This window comes from Diabrotica virgifera, chromosome 3 (genome assembly GCF_917563875.1).
Source record: "Diabrotica virgifera virgifera chromosome 3, PGI_DIABVI_V3a".
NCBI lineage: Eukaryota > Metazoa > Arthropoda > Insecta > Coleoptera > Chrysomelidae > Diabrotica > Diabrotica virgifera.
The window spans coordinates 188,774,085-188,801,030 of record NC_065445.1 but is presented as its reverse complement, the minus strand read 5'-3'; the positions used below and the strand labels follow the sequence as shown (position 1 = coordinate 188,801,030).

The 26,946-nt window shown below is 32.5% G+C and overlaps 1 protein-coding gene across 1 annotated transcript in view; it reads right to left on the bottom strand.

Annotated features, from left to right (window-relative positions):
- LOC114329242 (uncharacterized) overlaps window positions 1-26,946 on the bottom strand; it is a 112,009-nt gene that overhangs the window by 65,960 nt on the left and 19,103 nt on the right. Inside the window, exon 4 of the mRNA XM_050647634.1 lies at window positions 6,089-6,442. Coding sequence (XP_050503591.1) covers window positions 6,089-6,442 — 354 coding nt within the window. The remainder of the gene's footprint in view (window positions 1-6,088; window positions 6,443-26,946) is intronic.

Genomic DNA, 26,946 nt, shown 5'->3' with positions numbered 1-26,946 from the left:
TCTCCGTTCTCAGCAAACAATCCAGCAGGATACCAGCAACTATTTCTCCAAAACACAAGCCAGGCCTCTTTTTTACCAGTACTCGTTCAATAAACTCCAAAACTCTCTCCTCTCTTTCTCTCAACAATAATCTCCTGAGACCCAAGTATCTTTTTTACTTGGTGTCACAAATAATTTTTATAATGATAATTCTTGTAACTTACTCTCTTGGACTGTACATAATCAAAGAGGTATTTCTTCTCGATTTGATTTGTCTCTCGTACCACTTTTCGGCTACTCCCACTATCAAAACAAAACACTAGTACTTGCTGCTGAACTACTCACGAAAACTTTTGACTGCCCCTTTTGGATGCCGGTAACACAATGATTCCTCTTTCCAAAACTGTCTCAACATTCAAACAAAACTTTCCCCATTCCAAATTTCCAAACCAATCAGAAACATTTCTCTCTCCACCTCCTTCTGTTTCAATCGAAAAACCCAGTCATTCTTTCAAACAATATTTCTACTCAAAACTAATGACTTTTCGGAAATTATCTAAATATTCCTGTCATTAAACAAACATATTTAAAATTCCAATTCTCTTTACCTCTATTTTTCTAAAAACTAATAATTACATCTACCTGTGGATTTCCCTTTTCCGTAATAAACAATCGGTTTAAAAAATATAATCCTAAATAACTTTCACTTCACTTTTTATTTACAAAAATGTTTTTAATTCTTCATGGAAAATTTCATTAAGGAGAAACCACCTTGCGTGAAAGCTAACTTCTAAGAAATATTTACAAATCAATATACAGGGTATATCAAATTTATGTGCCCGCGATATTTAAAAAAAATAAAACATTTTTATTCTATCTTTGATTGATAAATTGAAACACAATAGTGTATATAACTATTCCGTACAAATAATATTCTTAATTGTTTGTTTGGTCAAAGCCACATTAAACAAGTTATAAATAAACCCACGGCACTAAAGTTCGTGTCAATAACCCTCTTTTACTAGGGGTCTTAGGTAAATCCACAATGAACGAATAGTCGTTAAATCATAAATATCTGCTAGTATATTGTATAAGGTAACAACTTACAATTTCGGCTCGTTCCAAACCAGGTAGGTTGACTTTATTGGTAGACAATCGCAGCTCAGGCACTTGTCGGTATAACAAGTGGATTAGAACGTTCCGGTGATGATTGCGGTACCAGGTGAAGAGATGATGAAATAATCATACAGCAACGGTGCAGCAACAGTTACACAACCAGCAAGGAAATAGGTACAGGTGTCAGTGAACAACGCGTCAGAAAACAGTACGACTAAACCCAGGATTACGTAGCAAACAAAATTGACGCAGGGTCTGTAAAGACAGAAGAGTTTAGAATATGCTCCAATAGTTAGAGATCAAAGGGGAATCAAAAAATGCAATAAATTAATTGTACTCACCGCCACTTTCTGGACGTACTTCTCTCACATGAAGACACAAGGAAAATGAATTTGTAATTGACTTTGAGGGCTAGCTTCCATTATTAGGGATGAACGCGAAAGAAGGGGTATTAGTCAAATATAGTCCGTAATGACATCTGGAAGAAGGGGCATTTAGGAATCTCATAACTTTCTCTTGCTAAGCGAACATCCTTTTACCAGCTAACGGCTCCTTAATGGTTCGTAGAAATTTTAGTTTTGAGAGAACAAAAGAAGGAAAATTCATTGTTAGGATAGGGTGACCAAACGTCCCGTAAAAACGGGATTGTCCCGTTTTTTAACGATTTGTCCCGGTGTCCCGAAAAAGTCTCTCGGGACGCCTAAATGTCCCGTATTTACGTTGGGTTGATTTTATGCATCTGACTATATTTTCTCTATTTAATTCTTCTTCAATTTCGGCATTTGAGTTCATCTTATTTCTCCCTATTTTGTTACATTGTGACCCAGTATTGTTCTCATTATTTTTCTTTCCAAGTTCAGAAGGTATCCCTTCCTCTTTCTTGTTAGTCGTTGTTGTTTCCATCCCATATGTAACAACAGGTCTTATTAAGGTCTTAATTATTGTCTTATATAGGTTCATCTTTGTTCTCTTACTTAGAGTTTTGCTTCTCAGCAGATTTCTGTTCAATCCATATTTATGTTTTTTTGGCTTTCAGAATTCTTTCCTTTGTTCTCTCTTTTCCCTATTGTTACTCCTAAGTAGCTAAAGGTGGAGACATTTTCAAATATTTATTGTTCTGTGTTTTATAATTGTACGGCCTTACTTCTTCATCACAGTCTTCCTTTGCAGTGAATAGCATTTTTTCGTAATATTCTTCCCATATTCTACTGTTCTGTTTGTCTTCTCCTTTTTGGTTTTTTAGTCCTCTTATTTTAATGCTAAATGTATTTTTGGTTGGTGACTTTTTTTGTTTTATTTTATGGTCTTTTCTGTCCTTTCCAATATCCTCCAGCGAAACCAGTCATTTTTCTTCTTTTTATTTGTTACGTTAGCCTTTTGCTAGCTATTTCTCGCTATTTTGTATTCTCTCCTGTTTTGTTCTGACGAGTTGTTGATTCATGTAATTCTGGCGGAGTTTTTTAGTGTTCTTTCTGTTTCGCAGCCTTGAGGTAATTTACGATCATGTAATTTACGTAAGTAAATTGAAAAGGATTTACATTTCCCAAATTAGCTAAAAGACCATGTTTCAATAATTACCTCTCGAGAGGCTCCTCGGTTAGCTGGAGGATATCGCCCCAAACCCTCCTTGCCAGTGGTGCACCCAAGGGGGTTAACCCCCCAGAGCATATGAAAAATATATAAAGAATAGTAGGAAAATGTAAATTATCTTTCACAAACAATACAAAAAAAATGTCAACACCCCCCCCCCAGAGAAAAATTTCAGGTACGCTACTGCTCCTTGGATGTGTCCCGTTTTTTCAAGTTTATGATTTGGTCACCCTATGTTAGGAGAATATTGTTGGGAATATTCGAGTACAAAACTATGAAGTTGACTCCTACGGATTTCATGGAAGTATTTCTGCAGAAGAGACATACCACCTAGAGATTTCGAAATTAGAGCATATTAACAAGGTTGCTTCTTTACCATAGGCATAGTTAGATAAATTTTGAGAGGATTTATAAAGGGGAATTTCACACATGCTACAATATGTGTAGTATATTATGTGGTCCAAATTATACGCTTCTACCATTAAATGCACAATAATTCTTATAATATTTGCACGAATCTGTCGCACATAGGTACATGTGAAGATAAGTTATGCATTTATTACATGGTAATTAACGTAACTAAAAAGTTCCAAATATTTCCTAAAAAATATTTTTACGCTCTTTTTAATGGCGGTATTACCTTTTTGAAAAATTAATACATACAGGGTGAAAGAATTGAAAAAAAAAACAACATACTTTTACATAAAAACCAGGGAACTCACAACTTCTGGTAAACCGATTCTTCCGGTTCAAGACCTCGATATTATACATCAAAAAAAGAACCTTTATACCTTTGGTTGAACTGACGTCTCCTTCAAAAGTTATCGTGATCTTAGTCACATATGTATAGTCGCCATTTTGAATGCCCGCCATTTTTGTAAAAGGCAAAATCTGAGATGGCCTCATATCTAAATTTGAACCTTTATATGTGTAGTATATGTGGTCCAAATTATATACTTCTATCATTAAATTCACAATTGTTTTACATAATTCGCCTGGTGAGAACTATAGTGGCGAAACTTCAAAATGAATATTTGGAGACAATCGTATTTGGAGTTTTGATGAACCTGCTAAATAGTATAACTCGCTAATAGGTAATCATTTTGAAAAATTTTTCTAGTATTATGCTTTCTAGGTGTTTACACCAATACTTTCAGGGTGACAAGTTCCACAATTAAAATTACGTTCCACACCTAAAACTTCCCCTGTTCTGGTGTTCTAATACATCAAAGTTTGTCCGTCTAGACACCGTTAAGCTATTAACAAAGAGCCTAGCCGGGTAAGATGATGAAAAGTGCCCCCAAGTCGATTCGAATTCCATATAGGTCAACGTTTAGCATATATAGTGAAACTAACTTTCTGAAATTTTTAGCCCCCTAGGTGGTCATGTGACCCACCTAGAGCTTAATTAGGGTTTTTATGTTTTTTATTTTTTATCTCAGCCGCATCGAGAACTAGCGAAAAACTTTAAATAAAAATGTTGTAAGCTTTAAAAAGTTCTGTCCGAATTTTTTTTTTTAATTTTTGGCGGGAAATTTAAATTTTAGAACGATTTTAAAATTTTAAATGAGTATAAAAAAATAACTAAGACATTCGTTTTCACGAAAAAAATATATAACGTGTATTTTTGCATAATATTTCACTCTGAATTTTTTCAAATTTTTAAAATTGGTGAAACGCACCTTTAAAAATAAAAAATCGCATTTTTTGGTTTTTTTTTCGTTTTTTGATACAATTTTATACATGTTTTTTAAAAAAGGTAACGCCGTCACTAGAATAGGTAAAAACAGAAAAATAATTGGGGTTTGCTTAATAAAAATGTTTTGTAATGCCATCCATTTTTAAGATACAGGGCGTTGAAGAAAACAAAATTTTACACATTTTTTACGATTTTGCCGAAACTACTGGCAACATTGTAATAAAATTTGGCGAGTTTTAAGAGGTAGTTGTTGTGCATTTTTTGACATACAATTAAGAATTTTATATTTATCATTGGCGCGCATAGGGGTAATGGTCTGAACTTTTTAAAGAAAAAAGATAGTACGCCACTGACATATTTCAAATTAACAATCGTTTTTAAATTCTTCGTTCAATTTGTGGCAAGAAATCTATCTTCCTATTTTTCATACGACGCGCCATTTTTATTCAAAAAATAAAACATCTTAACCCTTACAAAGTATTCGAACTTCTATGAAATAAAATAATAAAATATATTAGTAGTTTCTACATCTACATATTAAACTCGTACATCCATTATAAAAACTAATTCGAATACTTTGGAAGTGTTAAGATATTTTATTTTTTGCAGCAAAACGGCTTTTCGTATGAAAAAATGAGAATATAGTTTTTTATCGCAAATTGAACGAGGAATTCAAAAATGATGGTTAATTTGAAATGTGTCAGTGGCGTACTATCTTTTTTTCTTTGAAAAGTTCAGACCATTACCCCTAAGCGCGCCAATTATGAATATCAAATCCTTAATTGTATGACAAAACATGCACAATAACTACCTCTTAAAACCCGCCAAGTTTTATTACAATGTTGCCAGTAGTTTCGGCAAAATCGTAAAAAATGTGTAAAATTTTGTTTTCTTTAACGCCCTGTATCTTGAAAATGGATGGCGTTACAAAAAATTTTTATTAAGCAAACCCCAATTTTTTTCAGTTTTTTACCTACTCCAGTATCGGTGTTACCTATTTTGAAAAATATGTATAAAATTGTATCAAAAAACGAAAAAAAAACCGAAAAAATGCGGTTTTTTATTTTTAAAGGTGCGTTTCACCAATTTTAAAAATTTGAAAAAATTCAGGGTGAAACATTATGCAAAAATACATGTTATATATTTTTTTCGTGAAAACGAATGTCTTAGTTATTTTTATACTTATTTAAAATTTTAAAATCGTTCGAAAATTTAAATTTCCCGCCAAAAATTAAAAAAAAAATTTTCGGACAGAACTTTTTAAAGCTTACAACTTTTTTATTTAAAGTTTTTCGCTAGTTCTCGATGCGGCTGAGATAAAAAATAAAAACATAAAAACCCTAATTAGGTTCTAGGTGGGTCACATGACCACCTAGGGGGCTAAAAATTTCAGAAACTTAGTTTCACTATATATGCTAAACGCTGACCTATATGGAATTCGAATCGAGTTGGGGGCACTTTTCATCATCTTACCCGGCTAGGCCCTTTTCAGCATGCTATTAATAAACTTTTTTTTGGTACGCGGGATCCAGGCCTATAAAAAATAATTTACATTTCGAGAAGTTTAAAATGCGTGAAATATCTACTTCTCCTGAAGTTCGAAATAAACAAGTAAAACAACCATTTATATAAAAGGTAGATAATCTTTATTTAAGAACTAAATACTTAAGAACTAAATACAAAACAATACAACATTTTTAACACTATTTACCATTCCAATATTCGCTGATCATTAGTCCTGCTTTATAACCAATCATCATGGTGGGCGCATGCGTGTTAGCACTGACTATATTAGGCATAATACTAGCATCGGCCACCCTCAACTTGTTAATTCCAAACACTCTTAACTCGGGATCAACCACAGCAGTTCCATCGTCCGTGGGTCCCATCTTGCAGGTTCCTGTGGGATGGTAGACAGTTGTAGTGAGGTATCTTAGAGAGCACTTCCAGTAGTCGTCTGAACGGAACTCAAATGTGTTACATTCTGGAAGATCTAACTGTAGTATTTGTGGATCATGCATTTTCAGAGGGGAAGTTCCTAATAGATTTTCCAAAAACCTGAAATTAAGATTTAGTTTTATTATTCGTAATGGAAATAATATCAAAGCCATCACGATAATCATACAGAAATTCCTACAAGGAAGAGCTAATAGTGCATACAGCAACTGAAGAGGTTCAACTCTTCTGGAGATAATATCGAATATACAGGGTGTAACAAAAATACAGGTCATAAATTAAAGTACATATTCTGGGACCAAAAATAGTTCGAATGAACCTAACTTACCTTAGTAAAAATACGCACATAAAAAAAGTTACAGTCCTTTGAAGTTACAAAATGAAAATCGATTTTCTCGAATATATCGCAAACTATTAGAGATTTTTTATTGAAAATGGACATGTGGCATTCTTATGGCAGGAATATCTTAAAGCAAAATGATGGTGAAATTTAAATACCCCCTTAAAATTTTATGGGGTTTTGTTCCCTTAAACCCCCCTAAACTTTTGTGTACGTGTCAATTAAATTATTACTGTGGTACCATTCGTTAAATTCTTTCTTTCTCTTTCTTTCTCCCCTTCCTTATACCCTTTCAGGTGTCGGATTTGGGTTTAATTTAGCTACATATTCACCCATCTCTTCCATTCTTTTCGGTCCTGTGCTATTAGTTTCATTTCTTCTAGCGTTTTCTGTTTGATTTTTCCTGCTTCTACTATTTGCTGTATCCATTTTTTCTTCGGCCTGCCTTTTTTCTTTTTTGTAATATTCCTTGTTTCGTGAATTTTCCTTGCTAGTCTACTAGGTTTCATTCTCATCAGATGTCCATACCAGTTTAATTGCCTCTTTATTATTTTATTCATCATTGGTTCCTGTTTAGTTATCCCTCTTATTGTCTCATTTCTTATTCTATCCCATTTGGTCTTTCCGGCTATAGCACGTAAATGTCTCATCTCAAGTGCATTTATCCTACTATTATGCTTTTTCTGTAAAGTCCAATTTTCGCTTGTATACAGTATCGTCGGTATCACAATCGTATTATATATTTTAATTTTTGTTTCGTGGGACAATTCTTTTTTCCTCAGAATTGGCGCTAGTGCGTAGTACAGTTTATTTGATTTTTTAGTTCTGTTTGTTATTTCGAGGTCTATTTTCCCATCATTGGTAATAATACTTCCAAGATAATCATATGCTGTAACTATTTCCAGTTGAGTATTTTTGCATTTTATAATTACTTCATTTTCTTCCTTTTCGCCGATGACCATTATTTTACTTTTCTCGATGTTTATTTCCATTTTTAATTTCTCTATTTCTTCTGTCCATATATTTATGAGTTTTTGCATTTTTGTCACGGAATCTGCTATAAGGACTATGTCATCCGCATACAATAGGGCTTCTATTTTTATTGGCTGTAATCTTTGGTATCCTATTGTTGTCTGTATTTGGTTCGTTCTTTCTCCAGTATTTGTAGTCAATTCATTCATGACTATTATGAATAGTAGCGGACTAAGACTGTCTCCTTGCTTGATACCTCTTTCCCAATTGAATTCTTCAGATCTTTCTCCTGCTATCTGTACACGTCCTTTTACTACTCCGTATATATTTTCAATTATTTTTATCAGTGTACTTGGTACTTTCATGTTCTGCAAGCATTTCCATATAATTTGTCTTTCTATAGAGTCGAATGCTGCCCTTAGATCTATGAATGCTACAATGAGCTTTCCCCCCGAGTCAATACTTCTTTCTATTATATTTCTAATGATGTAAATGTTATCGTTTGTCTGTCTTTCTGGTCTAAACGCTGCTTGTTCTTCTCCCAGTTCTTTTTCTACCTCTTGTCTTAGCCTCTTCTCTACTATTTTCGTGTATATTTTAAAACATACCGATGATAAACATATTGCTCTATAATTTTCGCAGTTGACGTGTTCTCCCTTTTTGTATATTGGCACTATAAGGTTACTTTGCCAGTCTTTTGGGATTTGCTGCTTTTCCCATGCCTCTTTGTATATTTTCAACAACCAGTTTATCCCTTCTTCTCCCATGTACTTGACCATTTCCGGGTCTATGTCATCATCCCCTCCAGCTTTACCTATTTTTACGTTTGATACTTCCAATATTACTTCTTCTCTATTTATTTGCTCTAATTCTTTGTTCTCGTTATCTTGATATGTTTCATTTCTATCATCTATTATTGCATTTCTAAATTTGTTTTCATAGTATTCTTTCCATACTTTAGCTATTTGTTCTGGAGTTGTTTGGATTTGGTTTGTTGTATCCCTTACGGCTGGTATTTCTTTATGTTTTCCTTTCTTCATATGTCTGATTGTTGTCCAGAAGCTTCTATTATTTGTTACATAGTTTTGTTGTAATTCTTCTCCAAACTCTTCCCACGTTTTTGTTTTTACTTGTTTTATGGTGTTTTTCGCTAATCGTCTCAGCCTTTTGTATTCTTCTTTATCTTCTTCCAGTTCTGTCTCAATGTATTTTTTCCATGCTATTTTCTTTTTCTTCACTGCTGTTTTAACTTCATTGTTCCACCATCTCGTTCTTTTATGGAGTTTGTTATGTTTTCTGATTTCACATATTTCTGTTGCTGTAGACTTTATGACTACTTTGAAGGCGTTCCATCTTTCTTCCAGTGTCCATGCCTCTTTTTGGTTTTCTAGTTGTCTTAATCTTCTATTTGTTTCTTTTTTGTAATGTTCGCGCACCTGTTCTAATTTGAGCTTATTTACTTTTACTCTTTGGTAATCTTTTCTTTCCACCTCCTTTATTTTTTCATCCTCGAGTTTTGCAGTAACCATCCTGTGCTCTGTAGCTAGTTCCGGTTCCTTTTCAGTTAAGACGTTATGTATTTTATCTTCTAGGTTTATCGTATAAACTATGTAATCTATCAAACTTTTCGCTCTTCTCTCTTCCGCCACGAACGTATATTTGTCTTCGATGTTTTGGTTTGTAAATGTGTTTCCTATTAGTAGGTCATTTGCTTGGCAGAAATCTAGCATTTTGACACCATTCCTGTTCAAACATTCCTCTCCGTATTTTCCAATGCATCCTAATCCTTTGTTGACATCCTTGCCCACTCTTGAATTCCAATCTCCTAAAATTATGATTTTCTCTCTCGATTCTCTTAATTTGTCTAGTGCTCTAGGGCGCATGCGTGTTAGCACTGACTATATTAGGCATAATACTAGCATCGGCCACCCTCAACTTGTTAATTCCAAACACTCTTAACTCGGGATCAACCACAGCAGTTCCATCGTCCGTGGGTCCCATCTTGCAGGTTCCTGTGGGATGGTAGACAGTTGTAGTGAGGTATCTTAGAGAGCACTTCCAGTAGTCGTCTGAACGGAACTCAAATGTGTTGCATTCTGGAAGATCTAACTGTAGTATTTGTGGATCATGCATTTTCAGAGGGGAAGTTCCTAATAGATTTTCCAAAAACCTGAAATTAAGATTTAGTTTTATTATTCGTAATGGAAATAATATCAAAGCCATCACGATAATCATACAGAAATTCCTACAAGGAAGAGCTAATAGTGCATACAGTAACTGAAGAGGTTCAACTCTTCTGGAGATAATATCGAATATACAGGGTGTAACAAAAATACAGGTCATAAATTAAAGTACATATTCTGGGACCAAAAATAGTTCGAATGAACCTAACTTACCTTAGTAAAAATACGCACATAAAAAAAGTTACAGTCCTTTGAAGTTACAAAATGAAAATCGATTTTCTCGAATATATCGCAAACTATTAGAGATTTTTTATTGAAAATGGACATGTGGCATTCTTATGGCAGGAATATCTTAAAGCAAAATGATGGTGAAATTTAAATACCCCCTTAAAATTTTATGGGGTTTTGTTCCCTTAAACCCCCCTAAACTTTTGTGTACGTGTCAATTAAATTATTACTGTGGTACCATTCGTTAAATTCAATATTTTCAAAACTTTTTTGCCTCTTAGTTTTTTTTTTGATAAGGCAGTTTTTAACGAGATGCGGCTACTTTTTTAATATGTTTACATAAAAAATTTATGGGGGCTTTGTGTCTTTAAACCCCCCAAATATTTGTGTACGTTCCAAATAAACTATTACTGCAGTACCATTAGTTAAACACTCTCTTAAATACTCTCTGTATTTTTTCGATAAGGCACCTTGTATCGAGATGTGGCTTCTTTTGTAATATGGTTCAAAATATACCTAACAATGTAAATCATAAATAAATTTTCATATTATGTATTACCAAGTCTCCATAATCGTACTTAACCATATACAAATATGTGGTGGATTTGAAAAGTATTCAAAATATCTCGTTAAAAACTGACTGTTCGAAAAAGGACTAAGAGGCAAAAAAGTTTTTAAAACATTGTATTTAACTAATGGTACTACAATAATAATTAAATTGGAACGTACCCAAAAGTTTGGGGTGGGTTTAAAGGAACAAAACACCCATAAAATTTTTAATGGGTGTCCTAATTTCACTATAATTTTTTCTTAAGACACTACTGACATAGGAATGCCACATGTCCATTTTCAATAAAAGATCTCTAATAGTTTTCGATATATTGGAAAACATCGATTTTCATTTTGTAACTTCAAAGGGCTGTAACTTTTTTTATGTGCATATTTGTACTCAGGTAAGTTAGGTTCAATCGAACTATTTTTGGTCCCAGAATATGTGATTAAATTTATGACCTGTATTTTTGTTACACCCTGTATTTTCGAAATTATACAAAGCACTGGGAGGCTACCTACTTTGGGGAAGATAAATTTAAAAAATCTACGAGGAAAATAAAATTCCTGTAGCTGGCTGTATACCATAAATCACAAAAAATACTGGATCCTGTGTAAAAGGTATATTTAAAAGACCCCAATGTAACCAATTGATGTAACCCTTATTGGGGTCTTTTAAATATACCTTTTACAAAGGATCCAGTATAAATTTTTAGACTAAACCAATTTCAAATATTCCTCTAGCCTAGCGCAAATAAAAAATAAACAAGAAAGAACTCTGTATAACCATAGATGTCGGGTGGAAACAAATAGAAAAGTTGTAATGCAGGTAGTACCTATATAATTGGGAATCGTTTGGAACAAGTCAAATACTGAATCAAAGTTAAATCTTTCTTGTGCAGCGTTTTTAAACTTGTTAAAAGTAAGATAAGTTTAAAATATGGGAGGGTGTTAAGACAAAATAATTAAAAAATTGGAAGCTCGAGGAGGCCAAGTGAAATTAGGCTGTATTGCATCAAGCACGACAATAACATGAATCCAAAAAATTCAGTGATTGAGACACTAGTAGTCAGATTCCTGTAAAGAAAATGATAACAGTAAGGAGAAGGTAAGCAAGACAAAAACATCAGATGGCATATCTAGAAACTTGAGCCTAAATCTAAGGCTGCGGTCTCCAATAAATGCCATAGGTTGCGTACAGAGTCACGCCATATGTCGCGTCTGTATGCTTAATACAATACATAATAGTTGCGGCCTGTTATCATACTCCGAACGTAGCATCAAACTGCTGTACACGGCTTCACAGGCGGTGGTCACCAATAAACGCCGTACGTTGCCTACACTGTCACGCAGTACGTTGCATATGTATGCTTTAAAAAATAGTTACGGTCTCTATTGGATATTCAACGCAGTGTCTATCTACCATGAGCGACTTAAAATGTTGGAAGCAGCGTCTTAAGTTATTTTAGAGCATTGCAACGTACAGCTGGTACAGGTTTTAACCTAGAGAAATGAGTAAAATAAGTAGTAAAAAAGAACAAGACGAGTTGCTTATCAACAAGTTGAAATGTCGCACTTGACTAATAACGAAAAGGACGGAATGTTGTTTCCGGCGATCGACAAACGCTGTAACCAACCTACGGCATTGATTGGTGACCGCAGCTGACTCTGGAATGGATCTATGTTAGATGAAGTAGTTTTCAATCCTAATAGCAATATTAATAATATTTAAAAATATTAAAATATTACTAAAAGATATTTAAATTGAAAACTTATTGGTCCATTTTCTTGGTAACACCCCAAGGCTTCTAAAATTTGCAAGCCAGATGGATGCTGAAGCGAAGAAGAAAAGTGGGAATTCAAGAACTTACAATTCACGACCCAGTCTGTTCAGCTGGTAAATTCCAACAGAAAATGGACCTAGTTACTCAAAGATGTAACGACCAATATAAAAATAATTTTTTTTCATTTTTATTCAGTTGCAATGCGAAGGCAAAACGATCTTATTTTTCAATTAGAATACGAAGCGCAGTCCAGCCCTCTGTATCGACGATTTTCGACTCTTGTTGGAGTCTCATCGGAGAGAACGTAGGTCTGCTACTCCATACTCCAATTGACCAACACCGAGAGTTTATCCCCCACACCGCAACTGACGTGAATGGACTAGGTGACTAGCGTCACCTGCCAATTAAAAGATGAAGTAATTTTCAATCCTAATAGCAATATTAATAATATTTAAAAATATTAAAATATTACTAAAAGATTTTTAAATTGAAAACTTATTGGTCCATTTTCTTGGGGGGATAAACTCTCGGTGTTGGTCAATTGAAGTATGGAGTAGCAGGCCTACGTTCTCTCCGATGAGACTCCAACAAGAGTCGAAAATCGTCGATTCAGAGGGCTGGACTGCGCTCCGTATTCTAATTGAAAAATAAGATTGTTTTGCATTCGCATTGCAACTGAATAAAAATGGAATTTTTATTTTATTTTTATATTGGTCGTTACTTCTTTGAGTAACTAGGTCCATTTTCTGTTAGAATTTAGCAGCTGAACAGACTGGGTCGTGAATTGTAAGTTTTTGAATTCCCTCTTGTCTTCTTCGCTTCAGCATCCATCTGGCTTGCAAATTTTAGAAGCCTTGGAGGTGTTACCAAGAATATGGACCAATAAGTTTTCAATTTAAAAATCTTTTAGTAATATTTTATTATTTTTAAATATTATTAATATTGCTATTAGGATTGAAAACTACTTCATCTTTCAATTGGCAGATGACGCTAGTCACCTAGTCCATTCACGTCAGTCGCGGTGTGGGGGATAAACTCCCGGTGTTGGTCAATTGAAGTATGGAGTAGCAGGTCTATGTTCTCTCCGATGAGACTCCAACAAGAGTCGAAAATCGTCGATTCAGAGGGCTGGACTGCGCTCCGTATTCTAATTGAAAAATAAGATTGTTTTGCCTTCGCATTGCAACTGAATAAAAATGGAATTTTTATTTTATTTTTATATTGGTCGTTACTTCTTTGAGTAACTAGGTCCATTTTCTGTTGGAATTTAGCAGCTGAACAGACTGGGTCGTGAATTGTAAGTTTTTGAATTCCCTCTTGTCTTCTTCGCTTCAGCATCCATCTGGCTTGCAAATTTTAGAAGCCTTGGAGGTGTTACCAAGAAAATGGACCAATAAGTTTTCAATTTAAAAATCTTTTAGTAATATTTTAATATTTTTAAATATTATTAATATTGCTATTAGGATTGAAAACTACTTCATCTTTCGATTGCCAGATGACGCTAGTCACCTAGTCCATTCACGTCAGTTGCGGTGTAGGGGATAAACTCTCGGTGTTGGTCAATTGGAGTATGGAGTAGCAGGCCTACGTTCTCTCCGATGAGACTCCAACACGAGTCGAAAATCGTCGATTCAGAGGGCTGGACTGCGCTCCGTATTCTAATTGAAAAATAAGATGGTTTTGCCTTCGCATTGCATAAAAATAATGAATAATATAATGAATAAAATAATGAATAAAAATGGAATTTTTATTTTATTTTTTGGATCTATGTTGTTTACTGATAATCATGGCCTATGTTTTGTATTGACTACGTGAAGTTGCCGGTGACTGACAAAGGGTGTATGCAACGTCTGGCATGACGCTGTACGTAACCTATGGCATTTATTGGAGACCACAGCCTAATAAGGTCTATCATTTACCAATAATTAATCAATATCAAAAAGGTTCCAACCAGTACCACAAACTCCTTGAGCCTACAATATGGGTGTAGACTACAAATAGACCAGGGCGCATCTGTAAAAATATTAGTACATTTGGACGTTGAGAGGTGACTCAAATTTGTTTGCAGAAATTGCTTGAAAATAACTCAAATAATAATATTTGGGTTATCCACCCTCTCAAAAAGGTCCGGAACATTGTTTAAATATTCAAAATGTCAAAAAATGAAGGAAAAATTCGATTTTTTTTCTTCGTTTTTTGATTATAACTTTAAAATTTTATTCATTTTCGAGAAAAGTTTTACTGACATAAAAGTTGCGTAATTTAATTTTTTACAATATAGTATTGGTTAAAAATTTAAAAAATAGTCACCCTTGTTGCAAAATAGCAATAATTGCGAAAAAACCATACAAAAACAACTATTCGCATTTTACGTTTTTCAACCATTTATGCTCCACCTAGGACCTTCATATTTCATCCAGAAAAACTTTATGATACAGTAAATACTGTAATATACTGTACTTTTTATTTAATAATACTAATATTTACAATACTGTAAATTTCATTAAGATCGGTTCAATAGATTTTGCAAAATAAATTTTGCAATCCAGCTTTCTCAAAAACAATTCATTTTTTCAAAATGTTACAGGACTGAAAATAAAGCAGATAGCAAGTTGAAATTTTTTTTTGCTTATAGAAGTGTTCTGTACCTTTCATTTTCAATTTTCAAAACTAAAATCGATTAACTACCACGGCGTCAGGAATTTTTTTAAATAAACATTAATTATTGGTGTTACGCGCAGGACAGCCGATAGTTTGCTCTGATTTGGCATTCCAATGACCTTTGATAATGATTGATACATTTTAATTTTTATTACATTTCGATATAATTAAATAAATTTGTTTATTGCAAAATTAAAACACATACTCTATCCTTTGAAATAACACTTTTTTAGCAAAAACTTTCTTTGTTCATATATTTTAACTTAGAGAATAAAAGTTTATTATTTTGAAACATATGCAATTGTTTAAACAAGATTTCACAAAAAATAATAAAATTAGTTTGTTTTTTGTGGAATTAAAATATTAAAATACAAAAAATATAGAGTAAGAAAATAATTATATTAGATAAAGATTGGAAAAAATTTTGGTGGAAATCAACTTGTGTGAATCGAACACCGCTGTCCTGCGCGTAGCACCAAAAATTAATGTTTATTTAAAAAATTTTCTGACGCCGTGGTAATTAATCGATTTTAATTTTGCAGATTGCAAATGAAAGGTACAGTACACTTCTACAAGCAAAAAAAAATCAACTTGCTATCTGCTTTATTTTCAGTCCTGCAACATTTAAAAAAAAATGAATTTTTTTTTGCGAAAGCTGGATTGCAAAATCTATTAAACCGATCATAATGAAATTTACAGTGTTGTTTTACTATATCATAAAGTCTTTCTAGGTATAATACGAAGGTCTTAAGTGTAGCATAAATGGTTGAAAAGCGTAAAATGCGAATACTTGTTTTTGTATGGTTTTTATCGAAATTATTGCTATTTTGCAACAAGGGTGAGTATTTTTTAAATTTTTAACCAATTCTATATTGTAGGAAATTTAATTACGCAACTTTTATGTCAGTACAACTTTTCTCAGAAATGAATAGTTTTAAAGTTATAATCAAAAAACCAATAAAAAAATCGAATTTTTCCTTCATATTTTGACATTTCGATTGTTTAAGCAATGTTCCGGACCATTTTGAGTGGGAGGATAACTCGAATATTATTATTTGTGTTATTTTCAAGCAATTTCTGCAAAAAAATTTGAGTCACCTCGCAACGTCCATCTCAAAACAGATGCGCCCTGGGCTAAAAAGAAAATGTCAACATATGCTTCGAAACTATTTTCTTCATGTGATTTATTTATGATTTTCATTGTGATTTATTTCCACTTATTTAATAAAACTACATTTATTTGTAGCGTTAAGGGGAAAGGATCAAAATGCAAAATTTTGACACCTGTCAAAATTTTCAATGTATTTTAAATGTAATCATTTTTGTCGAATCCTGAGAAAACTAATAAGTATTTTTGAAAAATTTCAACGCAAAGTGAAAGATTACTATATTACCGAGGGCCGAAAGTCCCTTAGAATGAATAAAAAGTTTCGTTTGAATGAGATATTCGAAATTAAAAATCACACTAAATTTTCTCCTAGTTTTTCACCCCTGTAACTTATTAAAATAAACATATAGAAGTTTTCAGGGACTTTCAGCCCTCGGTAATAACGTAATCATTCATTCTGCGTTTAAATTTTTCAAAAATACTTATTAGTTTTCTCAGGATTGGAAAAAAATGAATGCCATTTAAATAGCATTAAAGCCGAAAGTTTGTACCCATCCCCTTAAAATGAATAAACATTTAGAGGCATTAATATGTTTATGTTACAGTTTACAGTTTAAGTTGATTATCCGGTTGGAGTTAACTATTCCTAGTTCGAGTCAACTCAAACCGCTGGTTATAGTAAAAGTTAATTTTAAAAATAAAATGAAGATTTCTATTCAACATTTCCTAGTAAAAGTAGACTCCAATGCCATGTAATAAGAATTGATTCTTTCACAACATAAACAAAAACGACCGATTCTAGAAATAAAATGTTATTGGATATGTTCAAATCGTGATAAGTTGTTAAAACAGTCAAAACAAAGAGATTCGCACTCATCAAAAAAGCACGTGAGATTCTACATTTACTGAATCGTTCCAGGAATAGTCAACTCAAACTAGTAAGAGTTGATTCTCTTTTTCCCGCGATCTACTTTCCCTAACAAGAGTTAGGAAGAGTCTACTTCAACTAGTAAAAGTTGAGTTAAATTTTGCAAATCAACTCTTACTGCTTGTTTTAGTTTAAGTTGACTCGAACTAGGAATAGTCAACTCTAACTGAGAATGAACTTGAACTGTAACTTATAGTCCAGAAAGCCACTGCGCATCCGCTAGGAAAAATATTCTAATTCGGATTTTTTGCACAATCTTACTCAAAAAGGACTCCTTTTAACAAATTTGCATGTTGCCAGGACCAAAAGGTGGTCAAAAATTTTTTAAACGTTTTTTTTTGTTTTTTGTCTAAAATTATTTTTTTTGCATGGAAAAAAGTTTTTTTTAGGTTTTTTGGATCATTCCAAACAGAAAAGGTCTTTAGTGACTTTCCTCTAAAAATGATAGTTTTTGACATATAAGCGATTAAAAATTGAAAAATTGCGAAATCGGCCATTTTTAACCCTCAAAAACTATGTGAAAAACTGAAAATTTGAATGTTGCCAAGGTAGGTAGATATTTTTTAAACATCGATTGATGAAATCCCGAAGAGTTTTTTGCAATACAATATTCAAAACTCCTTTGTTTTTTAATTGGTAATCAAGCGTGCGCGACACTATTTTCCACCGACAGTATGGTGCAAATGAAAGGAATAAATTCGTTATTTCGTAAACAGGCGAGATTAAGGAAAAATCCCGAAACAGGTCGATTTTTATTTTTAAGGTATGATATTGTGGCATATATGGTATACTAGTGTCGTCATCCGTCTGGGCGTGATGACGTAATCGATGATTTTTTTAAATGAGAATAGGGGTCGTGTGGTAGCTCATTTGAAAGGCTCTTCAATTCTCTATTCAGTAGTGTAAACACTTACATAATTATTTATACAGTGTGTCCTTCTACTTATGTTTTGTCAAATAATTTAATTTAATAAAAAATTTTTGGACACCATGTATAAATAATTATGTAAATGTTTATATTACTGAATAGAGAATTGAAGAACCTTTCAAATGAGCTAGCACACAACCCCTATTCTCATTTAAAAAAATCATCGATTACGTCATCACGTCCAGATGGATGACGTCACTAGTATACTATATATGCCACAATATCATAACTTAAAAATAAAAATCGACCTGTTTCGGGATTTTTCCTTAAAGTCGCCAGTTTATGAAATAACGAATTTATTCCTTTCATTTGCACCATACTGTCGGTGGAAAATAGTGCCGCGCACGCTTGATTAGCAATTAAAAAACAAAGGAGTTTTGAATACTGTATTGCAAAAAACTCTTCGGGATTTCATCAATCGATGATTAAAGAATATGTACCTACCTTGGCAACATTAAAATTTTCAGTTTTTCACATAGTTTTTGAGGGTTAAAAATGGCCGATTTCGCAATTTTTCAATTTTTAATCGCTTATATGTCAAAAACTATCATTTTTAGAGAGAAGTCACTAAAGATATTTTCTGTTTGGAATGATCCAAAAAACCTAAAAAAACTTTTTTGCATGCAAAAAAAAAATTTTAGAAAAAAAAACAAAAAAAAAACGTTTAAAAAATTTTTGACCACCTTTTGGTCCTGGCAACATGCAAATTTGTTAAAAGGAGTCCTCTTTGAGTAAGGTTGCGCAAAAAATACGAATTAGAATATTTTTCCTAGCGGATGCGCAGTGGCTTTCTGGACTATTATATAAATTTTGCACATCAATAAGATTAAATCGATGCAACTCTGTCAGCTTCTAGTATTCTTCTCCAGTTCTCAAAAAGTTTTCAAGTTACTAGTTACAGAATAACTAAGGCTTCAGTTGGGTATATATTTTTTTACTAGACAAGTTATAATATTTTCTGGTGAAACATGTCCAATATCTAAGAAGGGCAAAGTCGGCTGGAAGGAATGTTAGATTGTACAAATAATTTTGAGGTTTTAAGTGAAACTGAAGGCTGCAGGATTCGGACAAATATCGATATCTTCAAACGTCATATATTTGATGAGATCCTATGCATGCTTGGTCATATATTATGCATGGAGAATGACACGTCTTTCAAACCAAAATACTCAAAACCTTCCCAACAGAAAAACGTAACTGGTACGGCCTAGAAACTACTAGCTAGATCAGGGGTGGGCAAAGATCAGGGGTGGGCAAAGGTAGATTAAAAAAGGGGTGGGCAAAGGGTGTAAAGGGCCCTTTACACATTTTTTTGCGGCCCGGGAAAAAAGTGGATTATTTTCATTTAAAGATTTTTTAAAATTATTGCTAATACTTATTAATAATTAAATTTAGTTAATGCATTTATTAATCAACATTTTCGGAGCGGGTGATTTTTCCGCAAATATTCAACATAACGCGGGCAATTATCTGGGTTTCCGACACAGAGTTTTGTCGGCTCCCAGGGCTCCCTCAAAGAAATCCATGAAATTTCAAGAAATGGAAACGATATTTTTAAAGTAGTCAGGAACTGTTTGGAAATTTTCAAATTAACCCGTAACCAGCTAGTAAGTCTAACAACTGATGGAGCACCAAATTTATGAGGAACAAATATTGTAATGTAGAGAAAAATTAAAGATTAGTGTCCGGTTCAAGTTGATTCCGTACCAGTCTACATTCAACTAGAAATTATAGATTATTTTCATATTTTTGCAATATTTTTGCATTTTACAAATCTTTGCAAATGTCCGAAAGTACATATATCTAAATTATTTATAGTTTGACTTACACTTCTTGTGAACACACATTTTAAATAATGAACATAAATAAAAAACCATTGAGGACCGGAATTGGTGATGACTTATCTATTAGAAGCGACAATAAGAATAAATACTACAAAATTTCCACCCGAAATAGAAAGAATCTTGAACGACCAACTAAAACTACTAACATTATAAAAGGCATTTTTTGCGTAGAGGCAAAATTTCAGACCAATTCTTTTTAAATGCATTCATTTTTTTTAATCCTGAGAAAACCAATAAATATTTTTGAAAAATTTAGACGCAGAATGAAAGACTACATTATTACCAACGGCTGAAAGTCCTTACGAATAAATAAAAAGTTTCTTTTGAATGAGATATTTGAAATTAAAAATCACACTAAATTTTCTCTTCTTTTTCACCCCTGTAACTTATTAAAATAAAGATTATAGAAGTTTTTAGATACTTTCAGCCCTCGGTAATAATGTAATTTTTCCTTCTGCGTTTAAATTTTTTTAAAATACTTATTAGTTTGCTCAGGATTAAAAAAAATTGAATGCATTTAAAAAACATTGATCCGTAATTTTACGCCTACGCTCTTAAGGTTCGTTTTTCGTATTTTAATAAATATTATTGTAAGTTTATAAATAATAAATACCTAACGGGTTTCATAAACCGTTTGTGCTCATCTGTTTGACCGGAGTAAAATTACTGGAAAAACAACATAATTAATAACCCTACCTTCCACTCATTTTGCAGCAGCTTGAGCGTAGTGAGAAACATTCAACAGCTGTTACTTTTTTTTGTAAATTACTCCGCGATTCAAAAACATTTGTCAGTGTGCATCACTCTACGATTTGACAGACAAAAAAGAAATTGAAAATAAAAGTTGTCACAGCTCAGCTTTAAACGCGTTTTACCTTTACAAAAGATTTTGTTATTTTGACTTCTGGATAACAAAAACTCAAATATCCCTGACACCAAAAAAACTCGACAGCGTTAAAAAATGTGTCTGTAAAAATTTGCCACCGTTGGCTTATTTTTCAATATTTCGACTTGAAAGTTTTTTTTTTAATATTCCTTGAATTGTACTGAATGTGTTTTTTATCTAATTTAAAAATAGAATAATTCTATCATAGTTTTAAACAAAATTCACAAAAATGTGCTTGAAATGTTAATTTCAAACCATACTCCCCCCCCCCCCCTATACACAAACAAAATAGTAAAAGTTGAAAATTCTAACATGTTAAGGTTAAGCCTACGGCTCCACGGGCGAGAAATTGACGCTAGCAGTAGCCGTAAAACGAACTTAAGGTTCCGCGGAACGGAATAGGAATAGCCGAACTGTACCGACTACAGGACTTGTGCGTAGTCGGTTCATTTCGGCTATTCCTATTCCGTTCCGCGGAACCTTAACTTCATTTTACGGCTACTGGTAGCGTCAATTTCTCGCCCGTGGAGCCGTAGCCTAAGGTTTAGTCTAAGAGCTAGTGAACCCTCCGACTAACGGTCGTCCTGTAAGGCTAGAAATTTTTCTAGTAATAATTCATAGCACACCAAGGCTAAAAACCATGACCTGGCAGGCATCAGCGGTGCACGTGTATCTACCAGGTGAATCGAAAAGTGCAAATTTGGGGGGTAAAATAAACTTTCTCCTGTAAGGTTTAAATTTAAGTATGTGTTTGAGTAAGTCATTTAGAAGAAATGTGTACAATGACAGGCGATTCTGAAGAGCATAAGACCTTGCCAGGCGAGGGGAAAGATTGGGGGTTTTTCCTAAAATTATTATTTTTGCATAGAACAAATTTTTTTTAGGTTTTTTGAATCATTCCAAACAAAAAAGGTCTTTAGTGATTTTTCTCTTAAGTTAATAGTTTTTGTTACATAAGCGATTGAAAATTTTGAAAATTGCGAAATCGGCCATCATTTTTAACCCTAAATCGGACATTTATCTAAAAATTTCAAAGTTGCCAAGGTAGGTAGATATTCTTTACACATTGATTGATGAAATCCCAAAGAGTTTTTTGCAATACGATATCGGAAATCCCTTTGTTTTTTAATTGCTAATCAAGCGGGCGCGACACTGTAGTATAAGTGAGGACGTTTGAGTTGGCATAAATTCATTATCTCGAAAATGGGCAAATTTCAAGAGAAATCCTCAGACAGGTCGATTTTTATTTTTAAATTAGGACTTTTTCGCATATATATATAATACTAGTGACGTCATCCATCTGAGCGTGATGACGTAATCGATGATTTTTTTAAATGAGAGTATGGGTTGTGTGATAGCTCATTTGAAAGGTTATTTAATTCTCTATTCACTAATATAAACATTAACATAATTATTTATACAGGGTGTACAAACAAATTTTTTTTATTAAATTAACTTTGATTAAACTTGACAAATAGAAGAAAATTTTTTTTTGTACACCCTGTATAAATAAGTATGTTAATGATTATATTACTGAATAGAGAATTAAATAACCTTTCAAATGAGCTATCACACAACCCCTACTCTTATTTAAAAAAATCATCGATTACGTCATCACGCCTAGATGGATGATGTCACTAGTATTATCTATATATATAAAAGAAAGTCGAGGTTGTGTTAGTTACACCATTTATAACTCGAGAACGACTGAACAGATTTTTATGAAATTTTACATGTATATTCTAGCGGTCTGGGAATAGGATAATATGGAGTTTCATACCCGTACGTCATAAGGGGTGTTGCCCCCCCTGATATATTTTTTTAATTTTTGGAAAAACCGTTTTTTACTATTTTTATGAGATGTAGAAGCAAAAGATACATACAATCCTAAATTTTCAATTTTTTATCTCAGACCGTTATTTTTTAATAGCCATTTAAATATTTTACATCTATATATATAAAAGAAAGTCGAGGTTGTGTTAGTTACACCATTTATAACTCGAGAACGACTGAACAGATTTTTAAAATGTTACATGTATATTCTAGCGGTCTGGGAATAGGATAATATGGAGTTTCATACCCGTACGTCATAAGGGGTGTTGCCCCCCCTGATATATTTTTTTAATTTTTGGAAAAACCGTTTTTTACTATTTTTATGAGATGTAGAAGCAAAAGATACATACAATCCTAAATTTTCAATTTTTTATCTCAGACCGTTATTTTTTAATAGCCATTTAAATATTTTACATCTATATATATAAAAGAAAGTCGAGGTTGTGTTAGTTACACCATTTATAACTCGAGAACGACTGAACAGATTTTTATGAAATTTTACATGTATATTCTAGCGGTCTGGGAATAGGATAATATGGAGTTTCATACCCGTACGTCATAAGGGGTGTTGCCCCCCCTGATATATTTTTTTAATTTTTGGAAAAACCGTTTTTTACTATTTTTATGAGATGTAGAAGCAAAAGATACATACAATCCTAAATTTTCAATTTTTTATCTCAGACCGTTATTTTTTAATAGCCATTTAAATATTTTACATCTATATATATAAAAGAAAGTCGAGGTTGTGTTAGTTACACCATTTATAACTCGAGAACGACTGAACAGATTTTTAAAATGTTACATGTATATTCTAGCGGTCTGGGAATAGGATAATATGGAGTTTCATACCCGTACGTCATAAGGGGTGTTGCCCCCCCTGATATATTTTTTTAATTTTTGGAAAAACCGTTTTTTACTATTTTTATGAGATGTAGAAGCAAAAGATACATACAATCCTAAATTTTCAATTTTTTATCTCAGACCGTTATTTTTTAATAGCCATTTAAATATTTTACATCTATATATATAAAAGAAAGTCGAGGTTGTGTTAGTTACACCATTTATAACTCGAGAACGACTGAACAGATTTTTATGAAATTTTACATGTATATTCTAGCGGTCTGGGAATAGGATAATATGGAGTTTCATACCCGTACGTCATAAGGGGTGTTGCCCCCCCTGATATATTTTTTTAATTTTTGGAAAAACCGTTTTTTACTATTTTTATGAGATGTAGAAGCAAAAGATACATACAATCCTAAATTTTCAATTTTTTATCTCAGACCGTTATTTTTTAATAGCCATTTAAATATTTTACATCTATATATATAAAAGAAAGTCGAGGTTGTGTTAGTTACACCATTTATAACTCGAGAACGACTGAACAGATTTTTATGAAATTTTACATGTATATTCTAGCGGTCTGGGAATAGGATAATATGGAGTTTCATACCCGTACGTCATAAGGGGTGTTGCCCCCCCTGATATATTTTTTTAATTTTTGGAAAAACCGTTTTTTACTATTTTTATGAGATGTAGAAGCAAAAGATACATACAATCCTAAATTTTCAATTTTTTATCTCAGACCGTTATTTTTTAATAGCCATTTAAATATTTTACATCTATATATATAAAAGAAAGTCGAGGTTGTGTTAGTTACACCATTTATAACTCGAGAACGACTGAACAGATTTTTATGAAATTTTACATGTATATTCTAGCGGTCTGGGAATAGGATAATATGGACTTTCATACCCGTACGTCATAAGGGGTGTTGCCCCCCTTGATATATTTTTTTAATTTTTGGAAAAACCGTTTTTTACTATTTTTATGAGATGTAGAAGCAAAAGATACATACAATCCTAAATTTTCAATTTTTTATCTCAGACCGTTATTTTTTAATAGCCATTTAAATATTTTACATCTATATATATAAAAGAAAGTCGAGGTTGTGTTAGTTACACCATTTATAACTCGAGAACGACTGAACAGATTTTTAAAATGTTACATGTATATTCTAGCGGTCTGGGAATAGGATAATATGGAGTTTCATACCCGTACGTCATAAGGGGTGTTGCCCCCCCTGATATATTTTTTTAATTTTTGGAAAAACCGTTTTTTACTATTTTTATGAGATGTAGAAGCAAAAGATACATACAATCCTAAATTTTCAATTTTTTATCTCAGACCGTTATTTTTTAATAGCCATTTAAATATTTTACATCTATATATATAAAAGAAAGTCGAGGTTGTGTTAGTTACACCATTTATAACTCGAGAACGACTGAACAGATTTTTATGAAATTTTACATGTATATTCTAGCGGTCTGGGAATAGGATAATATGGAGTTTCATACCCGTACGTCATAAGGGGTGTTGCCCCCCCTGATATATTTTTTTAATTTTTGGAAAAACCGTTTTTTACTATTTTTATGAGATGTAGAAGCAAAAGATACATACAATCCTAAATTTTCAATTTTTTATCTCAGACCGTTATTTTTTAATAGCCATTTAAATATTTTACATCTATATATATAAAAGAAAGTCGAGGTTGTGTTAGTTACACCATTTATAACTCGAGAACGACTGAACAGATTTTTAAAATGTTACATGTATATTCTAGCGGTCTGGGAATAGGATAATATGGAGTTTCATACCCGTACGTCATAAGGGGTGTTGCCCCCCCTGATATATTTTTTTAATTTTTGGAAAAACCGTTTTTTACTATTTTTATGAGATGTAGAAGCAAAAGATACATACAATCCTAAATTTTCAATTTTTTATCTCAGACCGTTATTTTTTAATAGCCATTTAAATATTTTACATCTATATATATAAAAGAAAGTCGAGGTTGTGTTAGTTACACCATTTATAACTCGAGAACGACTGAACAGATTTTTATGAAATTTTACATGTATATTCTAGCGGTCTGGGAATAGGATAATATGGAGTTTCATACCCGTACGTCATAAGGGGTGTTGCCCCCCCTGATATATTTTTTTAATTTTTGGAAAAACCGTTTTTTACTATTTTTATGAGATGTAGAAGCAAAAGATACATACAATCCTAAATTTTCAATTTTTTATCTCAGACCGTTATTTTTTAATAGCCATTTAAATATTTTACATCTATATATATAAAAGAAAGTCGAGGTTGTGTTAGTTACACCATTTATAACTCGAGAACGACTGAACAGATTTTTAAAATGTTACATGTATATTCTAGCGGTCTGGGAATAGGATAATATGGAGTTTCATACCCGTACGTCATAAGGGGTGTTGCCCCCCCTGATATATTTTTTTAATTTTTGGAAAAACCGTTTTTTACTATTTTTATGAGATGTAGAAGCAAAAGATACATACAATCCTAAATTTTCAATTTTTTATCTCAGACCGTTATTTTTTAATAGCCATTTAAATATTTTACATCTATATATATAAAAGAAAGTCGAGGTTGTGTTAGTTACACCATTTATAACTCGAGAACGACTGAACAGATTTTTATGAAATTTTACATGTATATTCTAGCGGTCTGGGAATAGGATAATATGGAGTTTCATACCCGTACGTCATAAGGGGTGTTGCCCCCCCTGATATATTTTTTTAATTTTTGGAAAAACCGTTTTTTACTATTTTTATGAGATGTAGAAGCAAAAGATACATACAATCCTAAATTTTCAATTTTTTATCTCAGACCGTTATTTTTTAATAGCCATTTAAATATTTTACATCTATATATATAAAAGAAAGTCGAGGTTGTGTTAGTTACACCATTTATAACTCGAGAACGACTGAACAGATTTTTAAAATGTTACATGTATATTCTAGCGGTCTGGGAATAGGATAATATGGAGTTTCATACCCGTACGTCATAAGGGGTGTTGCCCCCCCTGATATATTTTTTTAATTTTTGGAAAAACCGTTTTTTACTATTTTTATGAGATGTAGAAGCAAAAGATACATACAATCCTAAATTTTCAATTTTTTATCTCAGACCGTTATTTTTTAATAGCCATTTAAATATTTTACATCTATATATATAAAAGAAAGTCGAGGTTGTGTTAGTTACACCATTTATAACTCGAGAACGACTGAACAGATTTTTATGAAATTTTACATGTATATTCTAGCGGTCTGGGAATAGGATAATATGGAGTTTCATACCCGTACGTCATAAGGGGTGTTGCCCCCCCTGATATATTTTTTTAATTTTTGGAAAAACCGTTTTTTACTATTTTTATGAGATGTAGAAGCAAAAGATACATACAATCCTAAATTTTCAATTTTTTATCTCAGACCGTTATTTTTTAATAGCCATTTAAATATTTTACATCTATATATATAAAAGAAAGTCGAGGTTGTG